Source organism: Tachyglossus aculeatus, chromosome 19 (assembly GCF_015852505.1).
Source record: "Tachyglossus aculeatus isolate mTacAcu1 chromosome 19, mTacAcu1.pri, whole genome shotgun sequence".
In the NCBI taxonomy this organism is placed as follows: Eukaryota; Metazoa; Chordata; class Mammalia; order Monotremata; family Tachyglossidae; genus Tachyglossus; species Tachyglossus aculeatus.
Genome location: NC_052084.1, coordinates 31,325,718 through 31,352,174, shown reverse-complemented (window position 1 = coordinate 31,352,174; position 26,457 = coordinate 31,325,718). Strand labels below are relative to the sequence as shown.

At 42.4% G+C, this 26,457-nt stretch overlaps 1 protein-coding gene across 4 annotated transcripts in view; it reads left to right on the top strand.

The window, feature by feature from the left end:
* The window catches only part of SNX14 (sorting nexin 14), a 40,374-nt gene that overhangs the window by 8,448 nt on the left and 5,469 nt on the right, over nt 1–26,457 (top strand). For 2 of the 4 annotated variants that reach the window (XM_038760733.1, XM_038760734.1), the window contains exons 5-23: nt 595–638; nt 1,549–1,636; nt 4,298–4,382; nt 6,303–6,459; nt 9,088–9,163; nt 9,460–9,504; nt 9,616–9,696; nt 10,028–10,142; nt 11,207–11,362; nt 11,549–11,673; nt 12,280–12,338; nt 14,037–14,063; nt 15,967–16,099; nt 18,512–18,713; nt 20,781–20,864; nt 21,993–22,093; nt 24,062–24,173; nt 25,719–25,759; nt 25,932–26,051. In XM_038760733.1, coding sequence (XP_038616661.1) covers nt 595–638; nt 1,549–1,636; nt 4,298–4,382; nt 6,303–6,459; nt 9,088–9,163; nt 9,460–9,504; nt 9,616–9,696; nt 10,028–10,142; nt 11,207–11,362; nt 11,549–11,673; nt 12,280–12,338; nt 14,037–14,063; nt 15,967–16,099; nt 18,512–18,713; nt 20,781–20,864; nt 21,993–22,093; nt 24,062–24,173; nt 25,719–25,759; nt 25,932–26,051 — 1,851 coding nt within the window. The remainder of the gene's footprint in view (nt 1–594; nt 639–1,548; nt 1,637–4,297; nt 4,383–6,302; nt 6,460–9,087; nt 9,164–9,459; nt 9,505–9,615; nt 9,697–10,027; nt 10,143–11,206; nt 11,363–11,548; nt 11,674–12,279; nt 12,339–14,036; nt 14,064–15,966; nt 16,100–18,511; nt 18,714–20,780; nt 20,865–21,992; nt 22,094–24,061; nt 24,174–25,718; nt 25,760–25,931; nt 26,052–26,457) is intronic. The other 2 variants (XM_038760736.1, XM_038760735.1) reach the window with 1 other exon arrangement.

Below are 26,457 nucleotides of genomic sequence, written 5' to 3'. Positions count from 1 at the left end.
CACAGGCCTGGGACTCAGAAGATCTTGGGTTCTAATCCTGGCTCTGCCACTTGTTGGCTGTGTGACCTCGGACAAGTCACTTCACTTCTCTGGGCCTCAGTTACCTTATCTGTAAAATGGGGATTGAGACTGTGAGCCCCACGTGGGACAAGGACTCTGTCCACCCTGATTTGCTTGTATCCCCCTCAGTGCAGTGCCTGGCACATAGTAAGTGCTTAACAAATACCACAATTATTACCATTATTATTATGATTATTAGACAGATGAAGACACTGAGGCACAGAGACAGAAGCAGACAGACAAGCTTCTTGTCCACCACTTTATTCAGGTTCTGGAATCCAGTGAAGCTTCAGTATCTAGAGTGCATACTTGAAATAGCAGGGTCTTGGGACTCGTAGGGGTCATACAGAACGTTTTCGCTCAGAACAGCGTGTGCTCCAGATCTTGCTTTTGAGGAGTTACAGAATTTTCCAGCTAAATATATCAGTTACATATGTGCAGTTTCACTAACATAACCCTTTTCTCCTCCTACCGTCCGGTGTGAATTGAGACTCTCTTTTTGTGAGTTTAAAGAATGACTTATTTTTTGCACAGGTGCTTGAATTAGTGTTGGAAAACTTTGCTTATCCTTGGTACAGGTATGTCCTTTTCATTATTTTTGTTTTTTAGAAGCAATACCATTTAGAATTTAACAGATATCAGGCTTGAAAGTGATTGCAAATTAAGTCTTAAATCTAAATGTTTGGTGAGGGTAGAGGAGGAAGTTCTGAATGCAGCAGTTCAGTCACTTTCCTTTTAATTTGGTCATTGAAATTAAATGGATTTTTACTCCCAAATCACAGGTTTCTGAAAAGTGCTCCTTCAGATTTTCCCATTTAATGTGAAAATTAGTGAAACTCTCTTGGGAAACAATAGTTCTTTTACCTAAGTCTCCATCAGAATCCACAACAGATTTTTTATTAAATTTTACCGGGTTGGAGCTCTTACATGGGGCCCATTTGGGAATTTAGAGAATGTGGCAAAGACAGATGGCTGCTTACTATTTAAAAGGGGGAATGGAGAAATGAATGTTTATAATGCTACCAGAAAGAACATCTAGGTACAAGTGTGTAATTGTGTACTTTAATTACAAGTTAACACCTGTTTTTGCTAATATGGGAACAAGTAATTCTGTATTACATATATCAGTTTGGTGTGTGGTGTGCCACTGTCCAGAAATGTCTCCTCTCCCCCGTTTTTAAATTTCTCCCTTACTTTCAGTTGAATATTTTAAAGTCATATGTTCCTGGATAAACCCTGAGCCCATCCTATTGATTTGTTTTCTATATTAAGATTGAAATGATCTTGATAAGATCGTAAAGGTCTTTTATACTGATGTTTTAAAATGATTAGCCGGACTAATATTTATTAAAGGAAAGTTCTCACAGAGTGTAAAAGTCATTTAAGTGTGTCAAAATGCATTTGTCCACATTTACTTTGAACGTCCTAGACTTACCTTCAATTAAGATAGGTATAAGTATAATGATTTGTGTCCTTTTAAAATTGCAGAGATGTAACTGATGACGAAGCTGTTGTTGATGAACTGAGAGTAACGTTACGATTTTTTGCATCAGTTTTAGTTCGCAGAATTCACAAGGTAAATGTGTTGAGAGTGGGAAATTATGGAATTTTGTCAGTAATTGGCGATTCCTTCAGTTTTAAGTTTTATTATCAAATTAGATTTTCCCATGTCCTATTTCCACTTTATTTCTTCCTATTAATGTCTCTTATTTCTCCAGAAATAATGGGACAAGAAAGTACTTCAGGTCTCTCCTCCTTTGTGAGCTTCCCTTCAACTGATGTGTATGGCCTGTATTTCCAGAAATAAAGCAAAGAAATAGAAAAGCAGGTGCTTGGTGATTTCACTGGAAGAAAATGAGAGGAAGAAGAACTAAAAAGGAAGTTCTTTAGGAAAAGAAAAAATGATTTTTCCCCTCCCTTTTATCTTCCCCACGAATGGCCTGGGTCTTTCTGCCCAGTGTTGAAATGGGAAGCTTTCTTGGGTTCTAAGGTGATAGATGCTTATAAAGAAGGGAAGATTATGTTCCTTATCCCAACAGACCTCCTCATCGTTTCTTGTTTTCTTGTCTTCTAACTAAATTACGGACTATATTCTTTCCTCTTTTCCTTACTTTATATCTCTATTTTACTCCTCTTATTTCTGCTGTGGGAAGAAGAGCAAACATTTTGTTTCTCTTTGGAGATAGAATCTTCCCTCTCCATTAGTTGCCTTCATGAACTGAGTTACTCAATTTAGAGGTCCATTGTTTCTTTTGTGTGAAAAATATTTTCCCACATTATATTTTTTCTATTTTTGTTCTTTAATTTCCTATCTGGTGATATTACTGTTTGTCATTTTAGTTGTTTAAGAAGCCCCATTTAATGATAGTGGTTTGTTTCAGTGGACTATTCTTGCCTAAACCTTCTTTATCTAGCCATAAGGGCTTGTGCCCTTGGATTTGTATTAGAACTTTTATTGTGGCCCTGAGTTCTCTTCTCCACTTTCCAATTATAATGTATCACAAATAAAGAAAACAAGAAACTCAATATTAAGCTAACAGCGACAAATTACTGTGACAAAATTTAAGCATTTTGCATGTTTTTTGTTAGCTGTTAGAGTCTGTTCTCTAGAAAAATGTAGGAAGGAAAGTAGGGTACAGAATCATGCCAGTGAGCATGTGGCTAGTACTGGAAGCTTATTTCTTCCAGGAAAATTCTCTCAGTCCTCTCCCATGTAAAAGTTTCAACAGAGGCAAACTGGAGAATAAGTTGCAGTTGGGAAGAATTCCAAGTTGCTTAGCTAAAAGTAGACGGCAAGCTCATTGTGGCTAGCTATTGTTGTAGTGTACTCTCCCAAGCTTTAATAAAGTGTTCTGCACACAGTCAGTGCTCAGTATATACTCCTGAATAAAACTGATACCCAAGATCCTAAAGAAATTGTTTAGACCAACAAGCAATCTTCTCTCAGTGACCCATTTTTCTGTTATATACCAGAGCAACAGAATTCCCCACTTTGGCCTTTTAAACACTAGCTCTACCCTGTTTGGTTGAGCTCCAGGAGACCTGTTAGCAGGAATCCATTTCTTCTTAGAAACTCCAAATTCCCAGGGCATTTTGGGACTTGTAATCCCTATCCAGGGACTGGATTCTGTAGTCGGGGAAATGGTTATTGGATCACCAAGGACTCTACACATTTTCACCAACTGTTAACACAACTTTTCTATTCTAATGTTGGCAGGTAATCCAGGAAATTTGAGTTTTAAAGTGTACTGTACATAGCAGTTTTTACATAAAAACGGGAATGCCATCATCCCTTGTCAACCTGTGTATACATATATACACACACAGGACTCTGGCTTGGCCTCTGGTGAATCAGTCTGTGTAGCTGAGTCCTTTAATTTACACTGCAAATCTAAGTACAGGGTTGAATGGATAAAGATGAGCACAACAGCATTCCTTGGTAAATAGAGTACTCTTAATTATAGGATGAAAAATGGAAGGGAGGGAACTAAGAAATCTTTCCCTCCGCAGACACCTTTAACCCCCGACCCACCCACTGTTGCTGAAAGATTGCCAGTTCTACATAAGGAGCGTGAGAGGTGTACAGTTCTAATATCCCTATGCATGGATGCGGTGATGGGGCAGAGAGATGGTGTTTGGAGGCATTGGGAACCAAGTGACTTTTTGGGACAGGCCAAACTTACTTGCTCAGGCGGGTTGGGAGACCCTGGGTTTCAGCCCCCAAACAGAAGAAGGTGATGGAGCAGTTTCAGAACTGTTTCAAGCCTGGCAACAAGGTGGTGTGTGGAAATACATCAGTGAGCGGGACCTCCACAGGGGGTCGGTTGCTGATACTATGGAAAAGATATCAGGGTTGTGCTTCTGCACCCAAGGTGCTAGTGCTGAGGCCCTCTGAGGTTGGCTTCAGGTGGCTTCCCCACGGAGTTGCACTGAGGATGTTTAACCGTGTGTTTGCCCTGAGTCTCGGAGATTTGCATCCACTTTCCTTGGGGAGCCTATGGCTTTAAAAGTACGTGAAAAGTTGCTCCTTAAAACTTCGACTTTTTAAAAAAGGTAATACTTTGGATGGAGAGAATGTTTCAACCTGAACATACAGAATTGGACGACCCAGTAAACCCACGAATTGCCATATTGCCACTTCCCTTTGCTCTCTTTGGGCTGGCTTTTATTTAGCTGTTTTACTAAGTTGAGAGAACTGTAAAATCCTCCTCATGTAGATTTTGAATCTGTACTTTAGGTGGACATTCCGGCCATTATCATTAAGAAACTGTTAAAAGCAGCCATGAAGCACATAGAAGTGATTGCCAAAGCAAGACAGAAAGGTACTGTTAAAATATACTTGGCAGTTCATATCAATCAATTGTATTTATTGAGGGCGTACTGTGTTCAGAGTACTGTACTAAGTAAGCACTTGGGGGAGCACAGTGTAACAGATCTGGCAGAAATGTTCCCTGCCCACAGTGAGCTTAAAGATTCGGGTACTTTATAAAATAACATTCTTGCATAAAAGAGTATCATCTGATACATTGGCTGGCCCAGAGGCATCATTATAAGTTTTCTTTTAAGTTTGCACAGTTAGCCTGTTAAATGTGAATGACTCGCAACAACGTAGCAGATTTGTCTTTCCAGTAGAGACCCAAAATCCAGCCTATAAACCTGAATTTTTTCATTAATCAGATTTCCCTCCCACTCTGTTGCTTGAGGGCATATCACCCTCAGTTGCAATTTTCATTTTTTCTAGAGCTTATCTCACCCAAGAATTCTAACATTCAGTCAGTAAAGTTTTAACCTACAATCTGTTTCTCTCCCTTAGTAGCCCATGCTCTGTATCCTCATTGAAAAAAGAACAGATTTAATCTATGTGTATATAACTTATTTTGAGCACCGAGGAGCCTGTTATTGGGTAGGGGCTGTCTCTATCTGTTGCCGAATTGTACTTTCCAAGCATTTAGTACAGTGCTCTGCACACAGTAAGCACTCAATAAATATGAATGAATGAAAAGCCAAAATATGTGGGTTAAATCATGTTTTGCACTGCCTTGCAGGCAGCCTTATCTTTGGGAGTTCTGGATTCAGTTTTGTAGTGTTTCCCCCCTACCTGCCTCCTTAATTTTGCACACATGTTTCAGCGGGGTTTCCTGGAGATAAGTCTTACTGGAACAGTGCTTATTCTCTATATTGGGCATAGGCTGTTCAGCACATCGGTTTCTGTGCAGCCTAAAAAGATTCCCATTATAAGCTATTGTTGTTCTGTCGAAGTTTCTTTCACTTCCAGTGGCAAAGAGCTCTTGCAGCTCTGATTTGGTCTTGGCTTAAAATAAGAGGAAACCCGTTTCAAGCTACCGCCCTAAGAAAAACGGACACATTTGAAAATTGAATGTGATTTCATAATCATTTGAGTTAAAAAAAAAAAAAAGCAACAAAACTTTTACTTTAAGGTAGATCCATGGGGTTGTACTTAGCGACTAATCTGTGTAACCCACAGCCCATAGATTTGAGGAGTGAATTGTGTCAGATGAACTGTAGGTGTGGGATTTCTTAGCCAGGGAGGGCCCTGGTTTTTCATTTGCTGGTTTAAAACTTCTTCACTGGAGATTGTAAGTCTGTGCTAGTTTCTGAAGGCATTCCTTCATCCTTTATGGATGGAACACGGCTGCTGTCAAAACCAGGGCAAGTGCTGAACAGAAAGAGGTTGGAAGTTCTCATCAGTAGACTGTTTAAGAGACCAATAGTCCAATCTTCGTGAGCTGCCCTTTTTAAAATCTAGTACAGAATGAACAAGATAAGTGAAATTGACAACTCTGCTTATAGGCCTAGTCAGATTGGGCGAAAGGGGAGTACAATATTTAGGAGAGTGTATTATTTAGGAAATTGTATTAAAGATTTAAAATAAATTCAGAGACTGCCTGGCAGTAGATACAGTTACAACTTGGATGATGTCGTCATCTATAAAATGCGTAGGTCTGAACTCGGGAAAGGTTAAAAAACACTCTTTAAAAAAAGACCACTGAAGTGGTACAAAACACAAAAAATGAAAGAACAAGAGGTTTAGACAGAGAACTACAATTTTCCCTCTTCATAGAAGGTAGATAGAGTGTGTAAGTTGAAAGCAGTTGAAAGCAGAAAGCAGCGGGTTAGGAAGTAGGGCTTAAGGTAAAGTGTAAGTCTAAAAATTAAGGAATTGTCTGGAATTTCTGAGGAGAAATGTATGTTGTTTAACTATCTTTTATTTGTCTTTGTAGTAAAAAATTCAGAATTTTTGCAGCAAGCTGCTTTAGAAGAATATGGTCCAGAGCTTCATGTGGCTTTAAGAAGTCGAAGAGATGAGTTACACTATTTAAGGAAACTCACTGAGCTTCTCTTCCCTTACATTTTGCCCCCCAAAGCCACAGACTGCAGGTATTAATGATGTAGAGAATTTTAACAACACTATTTGCATACCATGCCTAATGTGTGTTACTATTTGTGATCAAAGTAGTCTGAGACTAGTACTTGGCTTAAAATTTGAATGATATCCTATCAACAATCCCATTTAGGGAATCTACAAATAAATCTGATTCAGGGCTAGCGAGGAATAGTTTTGACTTTCATTTTAGAATTGGTACATATGCTTTAAGCTTCAGGCAAATCGAGCCATTGAAATTATTTAGAGCCTCAAACTAAAAGATGTTACAGTATTCTTTGGGCCTATGTGCATCGTAGGACCAATATGGCCGAACTTATGTCTTCACCTCTCGTCACCGACCAGGGTCAGAGCAAGGAGTGAAGCTCTGAGTTTCTCAGCAGCCATGAGCCGTTGGTGATGAGAGATGCAGGCTCATGATGACAGCAAGGGCCATACTTAAAACTGGGAGGACAGCTAGGCAATGCCCTCTGAACCCATTTCAAAGTGGATTCCAGTCATGCTGTATAGTGAACCCGGAGACAGAGATTGCCTCCCTGCTACCCACCTCTTCTGAGCTCTTTCTGTGATTTTGAGCTGGTGGGTGGTGGGCAGGAAGAATGCCAGAGGGAACTTCTGCCCTGGCGTCTGAGAGAAGCTTGCCCATCTCTAGGCAGACTGAGGCAACTGCTTAGTGACCAGAGGATGGTGGGCTGGAACCAGGTCCTTTTTTTTTCCCCTTAATTATTAATTTTTGATGAGTGACAACAACATTTGCTGATTCTGCTGTTCCTGGCTAAGCCTCAAGCCTTCAGCTTTTTGAGTGCCTGTCTAGGGAGGCAGAAACAAACCACTGTGCTACCCTGTAGAAGTTTTAAAAAAGGAAACTAAAATACAAAGCAGCAAGGAGCCAAGTCATTTCCTGCTTGCATGCACAGATGTTCCCAGGAACACTCGGGAGTGCTCTTCCTCCTCCTCTCCCCATCCATCTATACATGCTTTGAGCAAACACAACTGATACGAGAGGTTTAGTGTCTTATGGTTTGGGATTTTTACTTTTTAAAGAGTTAAATAGTGGCCCCTCTCTTTACTGTCCACAGCCAGGCCCAAAGTCCTTTATTTTCTGAGCAGGTCTGGGGGCAAACTACCCAGAATGGGGGTGGAGCAGGCTTTGGTCCTAGCCGGGGTGGTGGATTGGGACATGATGTCCTTAGGGAACTGTGATGAGGAGATGTGTGGGGCCGCAGAAGGGAGAAGTATAAGTTGGGAAGAGTCAGAGAGGAGAGAGGGGATAGGTAGTGGCTATGGAAGGAGAGTCGGTGCGAAAGGGAGGAGGGAGTACTGGTCAGGGGAGGTGGGAAAATGAAGATCAGAAAATGGGAGGGGGGAACAGGGAAAGTAATGACAAGGAACTGGAAAGTAAGGTGGGGAGATGGGCAGGCAGGGGGAACAGGAAAGAGAGGTTGAACCAATTAATGCTGGGGGATGGATGGGGACAAGTGGGGAGATGGAAAGGGTCAGGGCAAGAGAGGGGGATTCATAGGTGCAAGACAGGGTGAGTTTGGGAAGACAAAAGTCCTGTGTTATAGGTCTCAGCAAATGATCACGAGAGAGTCGATCTTAATGATCTCTTAGTGATTCTGTCTGTGAAATACCAATGAGTGCAAGAGCATTTTTAGCTAGAGAATCACAGAGCTGGAAAGGTCTTGAGGGTACACTTCTCTCCTCTCCTTTCTCTACTCCTTACAGCCCCCTGCCTCCAAGGAAGGAAACTCCTCAATCCTTGAAACAGGTTCCAGTATCCTGTAACCCCAGTTATGCAGCACTTCCTGAATTCCCTGCTGCAACCAATGTCCATTTCCTCTTGACCTCAACATTCTTCCAGGGTCCTTTAATCAATCGTATTTATTGAGCGCTTACTGTATGCAGAGTCCTTTAAGTACTTTATCATCCTCATCCTCTTAATGGCCTATAGCCAGTCTTCTTTTTTCTTTTTTTTTCCTCACCACAGTTATCCTTGGGCTGTCTTTTTCCTCTCAATTTCCCTTCACTTCCCCCATCGTCGTCTTCCAGAAAAAACTACAAGCCCCAACTTCTTCCATTCTCTTGTCCCGCATTTCCCTTTGGCCCTCAGGACTCCGTATAAACCAATGCATGACTCTGGAATAACCACCGTGGAAAATACGGTGCCATGTAAATAGAACTTATTCCTATGCCAAAGAGTTCAGCAATGTGCCTATTATGGAATTTCTGTACTACAAATAGATTAATGGAAGTACGAAAATTCCTAATAAGTATGTGAAATTCATAAATCAGGACCTTCTTGACTGAAAAGTTTTTCCTGAAACTTTCCTAATTGTTCCCCGAAACCTGCCCAAGATCCTCAGATATTTGGAAATTAATCTAAATGGGAATATATTTTTCTCTTGTTTTCTTGGTGCCTAATGAGTTTGTCAGTCAGGTTGTGAGGAGAATATAAAAATATAAATTATGCATGTATATTTACAGACTAACACTATGCCCTCGTAGAATATTTGTAGTGAACTCTGATTATCATTAACACTGAAATTTGGGTGTTTGTGTCATCTAGAAAATCATAAACCATAACTTCGTGGCTAAGTCAACTTTTTTTTAATTTTTTCCAGATCGCTGACTTTACTTATAAGAGAAATCCTATCTGGTTCTGTTTTTCTTCCTTCTTTGGACTTCCTAGCTGATCCAGTAAGATTTTGAAGCATTAAGAATAATTGTAAAAATATTTAGCACCTGAGTTCAGGCAAACACTTTTTGCATGCTGCCCACGATGGGAAAAATATGAATTGTGGTTCTATAAGAAGTTGTCCCTTTGTGGTGTTTCACTGCATGCATTTTAACTTGATCCTCTCATCATTGATGACTGCCGTATATGAAGTTTAACACCTCAGGATAAGCCTTACCTTTAGGCAGGATACAGTGTTGGAATTGTTTTGAACTTGTGTCTTTTGCCATTGCAACCTATGTGTTTTATTTCCCATTAGGACACTGTGAATCATTTGCTTATCATCTTCATAGATGATAGTCCAGTGAGTATTGACCGCACTAGAAAACGTTCAAATTGCATTGCATTTGATTCATGTCCATCTGATAAAGTGAGAATTTTACTGAATTGATTTACTCTCTGTTGTTTTCCAAAGCCCGAGAAAGCAACCGAGCCTGCTTCTCCTCTGGTTCCATTCTTACAGAAATTTGCAGAACCTAGAAACAAAAAGCCATCTGTAAGTATAGAAGCATTATGGTCCAGGGATTGAATTTGCAACCAAGTCTTGGTGGCATTTAGTTTGTTGATAATAATAGTAATATGGGAGTTGCATTCTCGAAGAACTGCGTGTAAAGAACAATGGTGCCGTTGGTATTGACATTCTGTGCCCTATGCATAACTGACTTCCGACCCTGCTTCACGTTCTATCTGGGCAGATGCCATGGGGAATGTGATGTTCCCTAATTCCCCAGCAGCATCCTGTTCAAATGGTTAATGAAAATGTGCATTCTAGGAGCACTGACTGTTCTCTTCTGGCTCTTATGTACCCACTTCTGCTTTACCCTCAGGTGCTCAAGTTGGAATTGAAGGAGATCAGAAAGCAGCAGGATCTTTTGTTTCGTTTCATGAACTTCCTAAAGCAAGAAGGAGCAGTACACGTGTTACAGTTTTGTCTGACTGTCGGTAAGGTTTTCTGTAGCATACCAGGGGCTTTCTGATTGTGAGTCTTTATTTTTGAAAATAACGATGGTGATAATTGTGGAATTAAGCATTTACTATGTTCCAAACACTGGGGTAGATACAAAATAATCAGGTGGGACCCTGTCCCTGTCCCACACAGGACTTATAGTCTAGGGGAGAGAACAGGCATTCAGTCCTCGTTTTACAGATGAGAAAACTGGAGCTCAGAGAAGTTAAATGACTTGCCCCAAGGTCACACAACAGGGAAGGGCAGAGGTGGGGTTAGAACTCAAGGGCTAAGACTGCCAGGTCCTTGCTCTTTCCACAGGTAACATCGATTCTGATTTAACACAAATGTAGTTGGAGGTTTCAGGGCATTCCAAAATATGCATTCAGACTATTTACAGTTTTGAAAGGCAGTTTTGTCACCTGTAAAATGGAGGCAAAATTCCTTTCTTTCCTTTCATCTCCATCCCTGTCCCACACGGGGCTCAGATTCTATGTTCTAACTGATTACCTTATACCTCCCCCACTGCTAACTAAGCACATCATAAGTGCTTAATAAATAGCATCATTATTAAAACAAAAAAACTTGTAACAACCCAAATCTCCCCGTTTTCCAAACTTCTGTTAAAGTTTTGGACTTTGGAGTCGTCGAGAGAACGTCACTCGTCTTTGTGGTAGAAAAACGTTCACATGTCTCATCTGAATTAAATGCCTATTTTTAAAGAAGCTATGTTCCATTCCACTTTAGATAATTGTAACTTTTTTTAAATAGAGGCTTCTACAAAACCTAGAAATGCCTCATTTTCTTGGAGGAGAATATTAGCGCCATGAAGCTATTCCATCTTGCCAATTTATTGCTTTCTGAATGTGAGCCCCATAAAATATGTGGTTGTCATGTCTGTTGGATTATCAGAGCTATTTATCGGTAGCAAGCTGAATTGTTACCAAACACTTCTCTTTATAATAGCCACATACTGATGAAGAGGAGCAGAAAGTAGGGTATGTAAGTGTTATAAGTAGAATATGTTTTCTCTTTTTCTTCATTCTCCCATCCTGTCCAGAGGAATTCAACGACAGAATATTACGGCCGGAATTGTCAGATGACGAAATGATGTCTCTCCATGAAGAGGTGCAGAAAATCTATGAAACCTATTGTTTGGATGAAAGTGTGGACAAAATTAGATTTGACCCTTTCATTGTGGAAGAAATTCAGAGAAGTAAGTTTGGAGTTTTAAAGTGCATATAGTGGCACTTTAGTAAAATGTGGCTTAAATATCTTCTGGATGATAACTTGCCTTCAGCCATGCTAATATTATGTGTCGTGAATTCAACAACAAACAATGATATCTTTCAATGTCATACTAACCTGTGTTAATTTCTGCACTTCCAATTTTTTTTTATAGTTGCTAAAGGTCCATATATAGATGTGGTGAAACTCCAAACCATGCGGTGCCTTTTTGAAGCTTATGAACATGTCCTTTCTCTCCTGGAGAATGTCTTTACTCCAATGTTCTGTCACAGCGATGAGGTAAGCGGAAAAGTGAAACTTTAAGATTTGTAATACCTCCCCTGGTTCTGGGCTTGCTGGAGAAAGGTTAGGATACTAGAGAAGCAGTGTGGCCTAGTGGATAGAGCACAGGCTTGGGAATGGGAAGTGCCCCACCATTTGTCTGCTGTGTTTCCCTGGGAAAGTGACTTAACTTTTCTGTCCCTCTGTTTCCTCATCTGCGAGCCCCATTTGGGACAGGGGCGCCTGATTTGCTTGTATCCACCTCAGTACTTAGTGCAGTGCCTGGCAAATAGTAAGCACTTAACAAATGCTATTATTATTACGATGATTATTATTCAGTTTGTATTGCAGTAAGGTAGGATAAAAGAATTATGGGAAGAAGAGTGGCTTTGGGGCAGTATTGTTCATTTTCTTGGAAAAACACTACAGAGAAATGTTTTCTCTTTTCCGGTGTAGATTTGCAGATGCCAGAGGTCAAAAAACTGTAACAAATTCCAAGTCATCTCTTCTTCTGATCTTTTATTTCATTATTAGTGCTTTCCTCTTAGATGTGATAGTAATAAAGCACTATGAGAAAATAACGAGCCTCAGTTTAATAGTTAATAATTGGGCATTTTCTTCTAGTATTTCAGACAACTCTTAAGAGGAGCAGAATCCCCAACTAGGAATTCCAAGTTGAACAGGTGGGTATAATGGATCACGTTATTCTTTTCTGCAATCCTGAAGCTATTTTAGTTGCCCATGTAAGATTGCAAAGTAGTTTGATAATTAAGGTGCTGTTATTGTTATTAAGTGTACCGTCTCCCTTTCATTTGAGGAACTGTTCTAGGTAAAGAAAATGAATGGCTTGGCGTGGGTAGACAAGGCGGAGAACAAAAGCATTTGCTAGTTAATTGTGATACTGTAGCACTCAATGAAATGGATTTTTTTGAACACCTTTTAACGGAGAGCAATTAAGTCCAAGGGTTTTGTAAACTCAAGCTAAATTTGATACAGCAAACCCTTGATACCAGAGCTAAGCGAAATCCACCTGTAATCCCAAACCCTCCCTTAGGTATTTGGTTTTTTATTGCTTTTTAAAAAAACTTTCATGCCCATAAACCATTCACTTTACTATACTGAGTCCTCAAATTAAATGAATCACCATGGGCACACTGCTCTCCGTCCTTTGATAGACATGCTACTACACAGGAAAGACAGCAAAAGACAGGCCATAGAAGGAAGGTTAAAGAAGTAAGAGGCCAGGGAAATTCACAGACTGAAAAGCCAGCCCTTGTAAAGTACATTTTGATCCTGCATCTAAATGTCTGAGCCCCCAAAGCACAAATGTGTAAAGTCGTCTCTGGACGTTTCAGGCAGTTATGGTGCGATTGTGGTATCATTTCTCAAAACCGAAGGGACTTCTTCAAAAAGAATTATCTTTAAGTGATAGTCCTGTATTTTGAAATAATAATTTTTGGCCAAGAAGCTCAAAGTATTTTACTGAATGATTTCATTCTCTTACCAACTTTCAAGAAGCAGGTATTAGTATTTGCATTTTATATAAAGCTCTTGGTGCACTTTGAGATCATGATAATGATTTGACTACTCTAAAACTTTAGGTGGGAAGGGAAAAATACTTGATTTTGAATTCTGGGGTGATTCACTTCACTTCTCTGGGCCTCAGTTCCCTCATCTGTCAAGTGGGGATGAAGACTGTGAGCCCCTCGTGGGACAACCTGATTACCTTGTATCTACCCCAGTGCTTAGAACAGTGCTTTGCACATAGTAAGCGCTTAACAAATACCAACGTTATTATTATTATTATTATTATATTTTAAAACCCTTCCTTTGACTTCCATTAATGTCATGAGTTGCCATTGATAAAATAATGTTTGTCCAGTGCTTCTGTCAAACTCTTTTATGCAAAGCCCTACACAGAGCATTAAACCAAACATGTTAAACACTTCACATAAATACAGTCCAAACCAATTGTTGATCTGTTTTTTGACATCTCTGTTCCTCATTTTTACTGGGGAGCGGTGTGGCCTAGTGGAAAGAGCCTGAGTCTGGGAGTCAGTGGATCTGTGTTTTAATCCCACATATGCCACGTGTCTGCTGTGTGACCGTGGGCAAGTCACTTAACTTCTCTGGGCCTCAGTTCCCTCATTTGTGAGATGGGGATTATGACTGTTAGCCTCGTGAGGGTGGTGGACTGTGTCCAGTCTGATTTTCCGTACAGCAATTGATAAGGGCTCCTTCCTTCTGCCGCAAAAGTACATCTTCTTTAGCGGTATTCATTTTCCAGCTTCCTTGGTTCTTGAATCGTTCAGCTTGGGAATTTTTCTTCTCTTTCTTTCTTTCCTCTTTCCCTTGCATAATTCGTACACCTGTTATTGCAGAGGTAGCCTAAGTTTGGATGACTTCCGGTAAGTCTTGAATGAGCATGCCCTCATTTTCCAGTATAAAATGCCTGCTTAGTTGGTTTCCTTCAAAGAGCACTGCCTCCAAGAATGAAACTCCTGTACTACTGCTAGTAGTGTACTGCCACTTGGGTTGAACTAATTAATGAGCCACTGTATTCTAGGGACCTCTTTAGAGAACAGCAGACATATGACAATTTAACGGCAAATCTAATTATTGCTAATGAATTAACCCCAGATTATAATCATAATACCTCATTGCTTTCAAGACTATTAGTCCTTTCTGCTAAGCGCCATTGGAACCTGACCAGAGGCTTGAAAGGAATAACAGGCATTTTACTCACATCCATGATTGGGTGTGACATTTTGGAGAACGTGATGAGCAAGGTAGCGTTCTTAGCCAGTACCAAATGGTATAATTTGACATGAGCAGGTTTACTTTTTCAGACGCTCATTAATTTTATAACTCTGTAGGCTCATCCGAAGACAGCAGCCATCATGGAGGCCAGCTCTCTGTTTATTATCTACTCAGATATTGGGCCTTTTGAGAGAGCATTAACGCTTTCAGACCCCGATGGGATTGATGGTGCCTTGCTGCATACATTGTACAGATACCCTGTAGGCTGGTCCAATAGACAGTGATCTCCCTAAAGTGTCAGCCTCTCTTCTAGGGAGCAACTTTCATCCTCACTTACTATCCCTGTTCTGCAGGTGGAAAATAGTCTCTCTCTCTAGTACTTTCTTGGCCTTTTAAACCAAATTAGACTGAACAGGGAATGGAATTAAGCTGACTACCCATTTCCCTGATTCAACCCATAAAACCATTTCCTGGATGGGTGTTGGTAGGTGCTTCTCGCTCCGGCACTCTGCATGTTTCTATCTTCTCATTTAAAATGGCTCGTGTACTACTTCTGCACTCTTTTATACATATGCTTTATTTGGGCCATCAGTATTTAAATTTCAATGGAAAAATGAATCTTGTTTTCTGTCAGGCATTTAGAGGGCACACTTGTACCTTTCTACAGTTAAAAATGGAAACATTTTTATCCCCAGTCTGTTGTAAGGGCAGTATAGCTAAAGAACATGAGTTTACGAACTAGCCAAAATAGATACTCCTGAATGCTGAAATTGGCCATTATGGTGGGAAAATAGAGATTTCATTTTTGTCCCCCATTTGCTCATTGGCTATTCGGTGTTTGTACAATTTTTTTTTTGCCTTCACCTTCATTGCAAGGCTAGTGTTGAAGCTCTGGTTCTAAAGCAGACTGTTCTCTCAGAGTGAGGGGCCTCATTTTGAGGTTTTATTCCCCTTGGTTCATTCTAATCATTGTGATGGCATGTCGTGTACTTGTTGCTTTGAATGAATTAAGAATTCCCCCCTGCCTCACGCACCTTCCCCGGTGCTTGGATGTTCATTCTGTGCTTAAACAATGTGGAACTTCTATTTTTCCATCAAATCTGTTCTCCTAGACAATAGGTATTGAATAGATCACAGTCTTAAAATTCCCTGAACCATTTTGCTGTTTTAGTTCAATGACTGCTCTTTGGTAATGAGAATTCTTTTAATTTTAATTGTGTTTTTTTTTTATCTGTGTGGTCAGAATTGTGCTTCACTGGGAGATTCTAACATACTTAAATGTCTTGGCAAATATTTTTGTTACTGTTTGTGTGACATTTTCCCTAGTTCTCCAGTTTTAACATTCAACGCACTAAAATGTACTGTAACATTCAAACTCCCAAGATGTCAAGGAGTGCTTGGGCCCACAGTGATCTGAGGATTTTTAAGTTGTCATTCCTTCAGCCGGCAGACTTCTAGCATTGCTTTACTTTTCCTCTTCATTGTATGATGAAAATGCTAAATTGTGGTCCAGCCTGCACCATTTTCAATCCCTTTTTGTTCGATATTCAGGAGCACCCAGAAGAGAGGAGAATCCTTTGGGATCAGCAGGATAGGGAGCAAAATCAAAGGCGTGTTCAAAAGCACCACCATGGAGGGGGCTATGCTGCCCAACTACGGGGTGACCGAAGGCGAGGATGACTTTGTGAGTGGGAACTCGTTGCTTGGTGTGGATCGGTCTGTGTGTGCAGGCAGTTTGGGCTCCTAGGAGCTGCAGATAGAACTAGTGTGGGTTTCCATCTTTCGCTTCTATCTGTGGCTCCACCCTTTCTCCCCAACCTTATATTACAGCACATTCTATCGCTATTGGCCAGGTCTCTCCCTACTGGAACAGAACACATTGTCTCTGGGAAATGGGAATTTTTTTTTTTTGATCGGGGGCAAATAAAGGCATCGAAGAACTCCCATGTCGACGGATAGTCGTTCAGCAGCTTTTGGCGGGCACGGTACTGGGAACGAGGTAGACCCAAATTGCTGAAATCTGTGGTTGTGAGAAAATAGGTAAAAATAGCACAAGTGAATCCATTAACAATTAAGCAGATAGACCACAGGGTGCTAAGGAATGGCATGACTGGAAAGATGGAGAAGAGCAAGACCCAGGAGGAACCCCCGGGTTCATGGAAAAGTAGTCTCCCGGTTTGAGGAGCTAAGGCCTGCTTGTGCCGATTGCCCCCCAGTGACCCGTCCCATGGATACGTTTCTCTCCGAAGGACGTACTGGAAGCAGAAATGTGTTGCTGGGGCTTTTTAATGGAGCAGAGTGATCTGTTTCCATAAATTTCTGTGCTCTCAAGAGATCCTCTTTGCTTTCCCAGGTATAAGTTATTATTATTTATTGCATTTGTCAAGCACTTACATTGTGCAAAACATTGAGTTAAGCACCGGGGAAAGGTACGGCGGCACGGCACCAGGTCCAAAGCGGGTTCACAGTCTTAAGAGGAGGGTGCGAGTGATAGGCACAGGAGGAGAGGATTAGGGTAGCAATTAAAGAATAAACAGTATGCGTTACCAGACAAAAAGAGTTGCAGGAATCATTCAATCATATTTATTGAGCGCTTGCTGTGTGCAAAGCACTGTACTAGAGACATCACAGCTAAAGGAGGGGCTTGGGGGCTTTCCAAGCAGTTACGACTTTCCAGATGCCCCAACAGCTGGGAGGGAAGGATCCCAGCAGTGGATCCAGTCTCTCATAGGCGGGGGCGGCTGGTGCGGCCTGGCAGAGGTCAGGGCGCAGATTTTCCAAACCACAAGATGAATTTTCTTCCCTTGTTTCGGGAACTGACGTGTTAATTTGTGGCTCCAAGCCTACCTCCTACAGTCCATTAATACCCCACAGGACTTTTTTGAAAATGTAACGCAGCCTCACTCGAGTGTTCTTCTCTGGCTTGTGCTGAGATGAACCCCACGTGAACGTTGCAGCAGTAATTTGGAATGTGTTTATTGTTGTATTGTACTCTCCCAAGCGCTTAGTACAGTGCTCTGTGCACGGTAAGTGCTCAATAAATACGATTGAATGAATGAATGATTTGCATTGCTTTTTTTCTCCATTGCCCTCCCTTGGCTGCTGATGAGGGCAGGGGAAATGGTTCTGCCGTGCCATTCATCAAAGTGGATGTAAAAATTAATTGGGAATTGGACTGGGTCATTTCAGCATTTGGGAAGTAGATTTATGTTTTATGACCGTATATTCTTGGAACTGAGCTCAATAAGTATCCCGAGCTGTACAAACATGTGTTGTCCTCATTTAGCTTAGAAAGGGAAGTCATCACAGTTTTACCCATCGTCCTCATCTCATTGGTCTCCTCCTGTTTCTTCTAAATGTTGTAACTAGCCCCATAAACTAGAAAGTTTCTCCTTCTCCCTCCCCATTTTCTCACTCTTTCGTTCATGCAGGACAGTGAAGGTGTTCAACAGAAATCTGGGATGACTGAACAAAAATAATGACTATTTTCAAAGGAAGCTGACTTAAGGCATTTCTGGCTCCTCTGTCATGTTGTTGAGGAATATGTTCCATCGTCTTTGTCTGTCTGCCTCGGTTGATTGGGCTCTTACTGCAAAGTGATGTCCTTTGGGTTTTTCAGAAGAAAAATGACAAACACCAAACATTTATAATGCCTGAAATGTTTGTTTGTGTTTATTTTTGTTCCATCTGCATTTTGCCTATATTTCCCTCTTCTGTGAGTTGTGTTTTCAATTCAATTATTCCATTTCTGCTTCCTTATTTTCACAACAGACACTTGAGGGTACTTCTGTATTTTTTACAGAACCTGTTAGAACAATTTTTTTTAAAAAAGCATAAGTACCAACAAACTTTTTTGGACCAGTTTTGGACCAGACGTAACAGGATTTATTTGTGGTATTTTAAAAAAAAATTATCGGTTTTTAGTTTACAAATATCACTTCCTAACGAAGGAGTGTACTTGCCTTTGTAATCATTAATACCTGTCAGCAGTTTTTGACTGGAGTGAGATATGATGGATTTGGTTATGCAGTGAAGGCAAGCTAAAGTTGGAATTGAATGGCAGATTTTAACTCCACATGGGATATTTCCACTACAGATCGAGGAGGGAATCGTCGTCATGGAAGATGACTCTCCAGTGGAAGCAGTCAGCACGCCCAACACTCCCCGGAACCTGGCCGCCTGGAAAATCAGCATCCCGTACGTGGACTTCTTTGATGACCCGTCTTCGGAAAGGAAAGAGAAGAAAGAGCGAATCCCCGTGTTTTGCATCGATGTGGAAAGGAATGACAGGAGAGCAGGTGAGAAACGGAAAGAACAGCTTTTTAAAAAATGAGTATAATGCTATTCTTGAGGTCAGCTTTCATCCGTTTGACATGAGAGCCCCCGATACTGGTTCCAACGTTTGGCTGTGTATGTGTATCCGAAGACTTGGTGTCGGGGATGTTGCGGTGGGCCTTTTAAGTTAAGAATCAAAAGTTGTGTTGCGGTACAACCCCTCAAAACCGAGTATCCGAAGACTTGGTGTCGGGGATGGGGTGGTGGGCCTTTTAAGTTAAGAATCAAAAGTTGTGTTGCGGTACAACCCCTCAACACCGAGTATCTGAAGACTTGGTGTCGGGGATGGGGCGGTGGGCCTTTTAAGTTAAGAATCAAAAGTTGTGTGGCGGTACAACCCCTCTACACCAAGTATCCGAAGACTTGGTGTCGGGGATGGGGTGGTGGGCCTTTTAAGTTAAGAATCAAATGTTGTGTTGCGGTACAACCCCTCAACACCGAGTATCCGAAGACTTGGTGTCGGGGATGGGGTGGTGGGCCTTTTAAGTTAAGAATCAAAAGTTGTGCTGCGGTACAACCCCTCAACACCGAGTATCCGAAGACTTGGTGTCGGGGATGGGGTGGTGGGCCTTTTAAGTTAAGAATCAAATGTTGTGTTGCGGTACAACCCCTCAACACCGAGTATCCGAAGACTTGGTGTCGGGGATGGGGTGGTGGGCCTTTTAAGTTAAGAATCAAAAGTTGTGCTGCGGTACAACCCCTCAACACCGAGTATCCGAAGACTTGGTGTCGGGGATGGGGTGGTGGGCCTTTTAAGTTAAGAATCAAAAGTTGTGTTGCGGCACAACCCCTCAATCCGGGTTTCATTCGGCAACCAGGAGGGGGCAGGCGTGTTGTACCGACACTGTAGAATATTGAAAATTTGTAACATGGGGAGGCAGGGGAAAAGGGAAAGGGAAAAAGGTGACCGCTGGAAACTTTGTTGGAGTTTTCTGTTTTTCTTTGTTTTTTTGGCTCAAGTCCTGCTTAGGTCACAAGAAATATCTTTCAGGTGGATCTAACCCTGAGCGAGGGTGCAGTTGCGGTGTGTTGGTACATGTTGCGGAATTTCGTAATGGTTATTGAGTAATGCCCGTATGAGTCAGTCAATCAGGGGCATTTCTTAAGCGCTTACTGTGTGTAGAGCAGCATACTAAGTACTTGGGAGAGTGCAAGAGAAGCAGCGTGGCTAGGAGAAGCAGCGTGGCTCAGTGGAAAGAGCCCAGGCTTTGAAGTCAGAGGTTCAAATCCCGGATCCGCCCCTTGTCAGCTGCGTGACTTTGGGCAAGTCACTTCACTTCTCTGCGCCTCAGGTCCCTCATCTGTAAAATGGGGATGTAGACTGTGAGCCCCCTCCATGGGACAACCTGATCACCTTGTCACCTCCCCAGCGCTTAGAACAGTGCTCTGCACATAGTAAGCGCTTAATAAATGCTATCATTATTATTATTATTATTACAATATAACAGAGAGCATTCCCTGTCCACAATGAGCTTACTGGGAGGATTTAAAGACTGGGAAGGACTATGAAAAGATGCCGTAGTTGGGTTTCAGACCCAGCTCCCTCACCTACTTTGCACCTGGGGTCCAACTCCTTCCATCTGGCTTGCCTCCCCCTCCCTGTTTTACCTCTCGCAAGGTACTGTGTGTTCTGTCACCCTCAGCCAGTTCTGAAGGGGAACTGCCCTATCTCCTCCTCTGGAGCAAAGGAACCCGTAAGAAAAAGGAATGGTGTGTGTCATTTGACCAGATAGGATGCTTTTGTTGGTCTAAATATAACCTAGATTCCAGAAAAATAAATGAAAATAGGAAGTCCTATAAAGATTTTGAACTGGATTTTTTAAAAATTCAAAGGTGTTTGGTAGAAAATTCAGAAAAGCCAAGGCTTTTGGGTCAGTGATATTTACGAAAAGTTTTCAAGTCACTCAGGGGCATCCAGGAATATGTAATGGAGAATGGTGTAATGGCATAGTTTTTTTTCAGTGCTCAACACTGGTTTCTTTTCCAAGCAAGTAAATAATTCTGTTGTTCAATGTGTCTTCCCCTTGTAGTTGGCCATGAGCCTGAGCACTGGTCTGTCTATCGAAGATACCTTGAGTTCTATGTCCTCGAGTCAAAGCTAACGGAGTTTCATGGTAGGTCATTCTTCTACGCCTAAGAGCTTCACTGAAACCTTCCAGGTCCACAGTAGAGGATTTCCTGGGTACTATAGTTGCCACCCTCATCTGCCCCAAGTCCCCGGGGACCTTCCATCTGTCCCCTCCCTGCACCCACAAGAAATATGTGCTTGTTTGGCCGGCAGCTCTGCTGTGGGTGCCTGGGGTCAGGTCAGGTAAACTGTGGGGATTGCAGATCTCTACGGCAGGACAGGCTGGGCTGCTACCTATGTACCCTCTACCCGTTTCTTCCCCTGGTCCTCGGGTTGCTGGCCGGTCAGCCGCCTGTTGAGGTAGAGTTATACTGGCTGGGGTTGGTCTCAAAAGGACGGTCTCTGGAAGGAGAGAGAGAAGGGGAAGAGGAAGAATGAATGGCAGGTAGCCTCAGGATGAGGCTCAGGATGACTCATCCTGGGAATTGTGGTGGTGGCTTCTCACTCCTGTAGACGTAACCTGTACCCTGACTGTATGCACATCCTCACGGTAACTATCGAACTGCACTGCAAGTATCTGTGGGCTGGTTGAGGGGGAAAAAAAACAGGGAAAGGGGAGTCAGAGATAGGAAGGCAAGGGGGAGGTGGGAGCAATGGGGAAAGGAGAGCCATCAGAGGGGGACAGCCAGGAGCCCCAGGATCTGCCTGGAGGGGACAACTCTATGGGAATTGTCAGCCCCAAGGTAGCATCAAGCAGGAAGGGAGAGGGGTAGAGACCCCCAGCAGAGAGGATGAGTGGGAGAGACACAGAGTTGTGGGGGTAGGGTGAGGACTGAGACATTCTCCTGGACATAGAGCGAGGCAGAAAGCGGTCATACTCTCTTATATTTTCTCCCACCCTGAGGATCTCCAAGTGCCCCAGCCCTGCACGTCATCTATTGTTCTCCTCCGGCATAGAGCCAAAAAGTGGAAGGGGGAAGGGTTTCCGCAGCATGCGGATGTAGCTCCCATCACAACCGGAAGATAAGGCGTCAGGCTTTTGTGCCAAAATCGGCCAAAAATCACATCCTGGTTTCAGGGCATGATGTGGATCTAGATTTCACGTAATGAAATGATGTTTTGAATCAAAAGAAAAAAGGGAAATTGAAAAAAATCCTTCTCTGTCTCATTTCAGGTACATTTCCGGATGCTCAACTTCCTTCCAAGAGGATCATCGGTCCCAAGAACTACGAGTTCCTAAAGTCAAAGAGGGAGGAGTTTCAGGAATACTTACAGGTACAGGTTCAGGGTGCTTTCTTAAAACTTTGGAGGTCATAAAGGAGCTTAACGAACCCATTGTCTTCCGGCTTTTATCATTCTCTCAGTCAGCCTTGGTTTAGGGGTTTTATAACTTGGGTTAAGATTTGACTCAAAATCTGGTATACTTGCCTGAAAAGTAGATTGGGATTGAATTTTTGTATCTGAAAAATATTTGTGTCTTGTTTTAACCTCAACTCTTTTTGTGAAGCTTGATTTGAATGAGAAGATCATCCATTGACTTTTATAAAAAGTATGCTGTTCGTTGAAAAATACATAGGGCTTGTTTAGTGTACCTTATTTTATTGGGTGTGGCCCTTGCCGGGGTGACTTTTCCAGCACAGGTGCCAAGGGGAGTCGGAGCTGGCTGCTTCCTCCCCAGGGCTATGGTATTTATTGAGCGCTTACTGTGTGCAGAGGACTATACTAAGTGTTTGGGAGAGTATGGGACAATAGAATTGATAAGCCTAATCTCTGTCCACAAGGAGTTTACAGTTAGTGGAACTGTGGTTGCTGGGTTGGCCTGAATGGGCCTGGGACCATATCAGTCAATCAATCAGTGGTATTTTTTGGGTACTTACTATGTACAGAGCACTGTACTAAGCACTTGGAAGAGTATGATAAAACAGATTTGACAGACATGTTCCCTGCCCAATCAATCAATCAATCAATCGTATTTATTGAGCACTTACTGTGTGCAGAGCACTGTACTAAGCGCTTGGGAAGTACAAATCGGCAACATATAGAGACAGTCCCTACCCAGCAGTGGGCTCACAGTCTAAAAGGGGGAGACAGAGAACAAAACCAAACATACTAACAAAATAAAATAAATAGAATAGATATGTACAAGTAAAATAAATAGAGTAATAAATATGTACAAACATATATACAGGTGCTGTGGGGAAGGGAAGGAGGTAAGATGGGAGGGATGGAAAGGGGGATGAGGGGGAGAGGAAGGAAGTGGCTCAGTCTGGGAAGGCCTCCTGGAGGAGGTGAGCTCTCAGTAGGGTGAGGTGAGCCCACAGTGTTGAGGAACCAACATTTAAAATACAGAAGGCTACTGAGGTAGTCAAGAGGAGGGCATAGTTGGGATGGTGGGGTGATTCATTAAAGGCTTCCTGGAGGTGGTCGCATTTGACGAAGCTTTTCAAGGTGGGGAAGGGCCTGGTTTGGCTAAGGAAGACCAGAGGGTGTCCAGACAGAGGAAAGCAGTGAAGAATGGGGGTGGGAGGGGTGGGAGCAGGACATTCTAGTGAGGCATGACTAGGAGATTTGCATGGAGTGATACTGGGGTAATAATAATAGTAATAGTGATGACATTTATTAAGTGCTTACTGTGTGCAAAGCACTGTTCTAAGCGCTGTGGAGATTGTCCCATGGGGACTCACAATCTTAATCCCCATTTTACAGATGAGGTGACTGAGGCACAAAGAAGTTAAGTGACTTGCCCAAAGTCACACAGCTGACAATTGGAAGAGCCAGGATTTGAACCCCTGAGCTCTGATTCCAAAGCCCGTGCTCTTTCCGCCGAGCCACACTGCTTCTCTGCTGCAAGAGAAGGGTAGATGCAAGATGATTAGTTGGGCATAGTCCCTGTACCACAGCGGGCTCAAAGTCTAAGTAGGAAGGGAGAACAGGTATTTAGTCCCCTAAGTACAGAGAAGTTAAGTGACTTTTCCCAGGTCACACAGCAAGCAGTTGGCAGAGCCAGGATTGGAACCCAGGTCCTCTGACTCCCAGGCTGTGCTGTTTCCACTAGGCCACTAGGATAGGAGAGATTAAATGGGCAGCCAGGAGTTTTTGTTGTTGTTATTGAGCCACACTGCCTCTCTTTGACAGCACTTTTCCCTTAGATACCTTTATCTGCTGCAACTAGGGGAAAACTCAGGTGAGCCCAACCTCCATCAGTCAGTTTAAAATTAAAATTTTCTTTTTGGCCTCTTCAAGAAACTTCTGCAGCACCCAGAACTGAGTAACAGCCAACTTTTGGCGGACTTCCTCTCCCCCAATGGTGGAGAGACACAGTTTCTCGACAAAATCCTCCCCGACGTGAATCTAGGTAAGTAGGTCCTTTCTCTCACGAAAGCTGAAGAGAAGCAGAACCCCAGATCCCTGCCTATAAGAAGCTTACCGTCTTCCCCAATCCCGGTTCCCGCTCCCCTGGTACCAGCCAAATGTTTGACATTCCTGGGTAGACAACCAACACAAAAGTATTAAATTAACTGGGGTGGGAATCTGATGAGCTGACAACAGGGCTCAGAACTCTTGGCACATTGCTTGGCTCGCGAAACAAACACATCGCTGAAATATTGCTGGGCAGAATCAGTCCCCTGTATTCTAGCCCCTAGCCACATAACCAGACTGTTTCTTTCCTAAAATATTTTTGTTGTTACATAGGCAATCCCAATGTTTTTGTTATTACAAGGACCCAGCTAATCAGATAAATACACTTCTTTGTACAAACTGGTTTTTCTCAGTTTGAATTGGTTTTTTTTTCTTTTGCAAAGTCAGCAGTTGCCTTAAATTAAAACATTTTTTTTTTTCAGAATTCAGCCCTCCCTCCTGGCACATTCTAGTCACAGTTAAAATCATGATTTGCAGACTCTGGCCTCGAAAAGCCTTGGTGCCTGGGGACTTTGGTGTACCAGCGTTATTGAAAAACTGTAAGGGGCCACTGAAACTGATCCTGCCCTGTGCTAGTCATGCGCTTGGTACTGACACCTTTGGAATAATCATGTAGCTTGAAACCATCTGGGGGAGAGGTCACCTGAACATTGGCCCCTGCCTTTTTCCTGACCCCACTTTAATTCTGGGCCTTCTGCCCAAAGACCATGTCAGCCTTATCGGTGTCCATTCAGCCATCTCATCCACAACCAGGCTCAGGAAAAGTCTCACAATTATTCCGGGCTTTGAAAATGACAACAAGAGTAAGATGATTTGCTCATTGGAATGCTCCATAAAAAGTGAAATTTGCACCATGTCACAGAGTAGGAAAGGAGGCATATCGGGAAATGTAATATTTTATATGTATGTTCAATGCGTTTTCTATTTTGGCAAGCCAAGATGGATGTTGCTGACTTTTTCCAGCCGCTTCATTATTTTTCTAAATTAGGCTCGAAGGCATACATGCGGCCTTTCTACCCACCCAAAACCTTAGAGCATGCTTCTTTGGGCAAACTTATAAAACTCTTCAAGTTTCATTGATGGGGAGACTGAGGAAGATAAGTTGGAACTTGCCCACCGTGCTTTGTTGGAGCCACCCCTATACCTGTAATTCCTGGCCCCAGGGCCAGTCATCGGTGTAAATGTGTTTATATAATTTCCGGACGTCTTCATTCAACTGACTTCCGTTTGATGACACCCATCACTGGGTGCTTTTTTTTGTTTAATTGTCCTTCAGTTGTTTTAAAAGGCCTAAATTATGATGATGTGGAATATTTATGTGTCTAAGTGGTTAAAGGAAGTCAAATGTCAACGTTCACTTTTCCAGGGATTGTTCATTTTAAATCTGTCCAAGTGATTAGTGATCGGTTGGGATGAGCAGTCAGTTGCCCATTAATTTTGGGGAAAAACAATCATGGTGTGTTTTCTTTTTAAATTGCAGGGAAAATTATAAAATCGGTTCCAGGAAAACTAATGAAAGAAGTGAGTGGCTGTTAATTCTATGGATTCTGAATGATTGCCGTGATGAGCCTATTTAAGTAGGCTCTTGATAGATCTTTGTAATGGGGTCTGCTCGAGTGCCATTTTGGACACTGGTCAGTGGGTGGGCTGCTCAACTCGGGTGGTTGTGGGCTCTCTCTGTGTGTCACTACAGAAAGGTCAGCATTTGGAGCCTTTCATCATGAATTTCATCAACTCTTGTGAATCGCCAAAGCCTAAACCGAGCCGGCCAGAGCTGACCATCCTGAGTCCCACATCGGAGAACAACAAGAAGGTACGGTTTCTGGGCGGAAGAGTCCGTGAGCAGTGTCTTTGCTTCCAGTCTTCTGGGCTCTGCCTCTGTTGGAACAACTTCTAATTTCTTTGTGCTGGGAGGGCGGGGTTGCTCACAAATGTGAATTCTTATGAATCAGGAGGGGGGAAGTAGAAGGAGTCTCGGTTTGCACCTGCCCACCTGAAAAACTCGGGAGGCAGGGAACAAAACGAGTGACTGTGAGCCCACTGTTGGGTAGGGACTGTCTCTATATGTTGCCAATTTGTACTTCCCAAGCACTTAGTACAGTGCTCTGCACACAGTAAGCGCTCAATAAATACGATTGATGATGATGATGATGACTGAAATACAGCTTCTGCCTCTGCGACTATTAGAGGTTGGAGTCGATCACAGGTTCTCTGCGCAG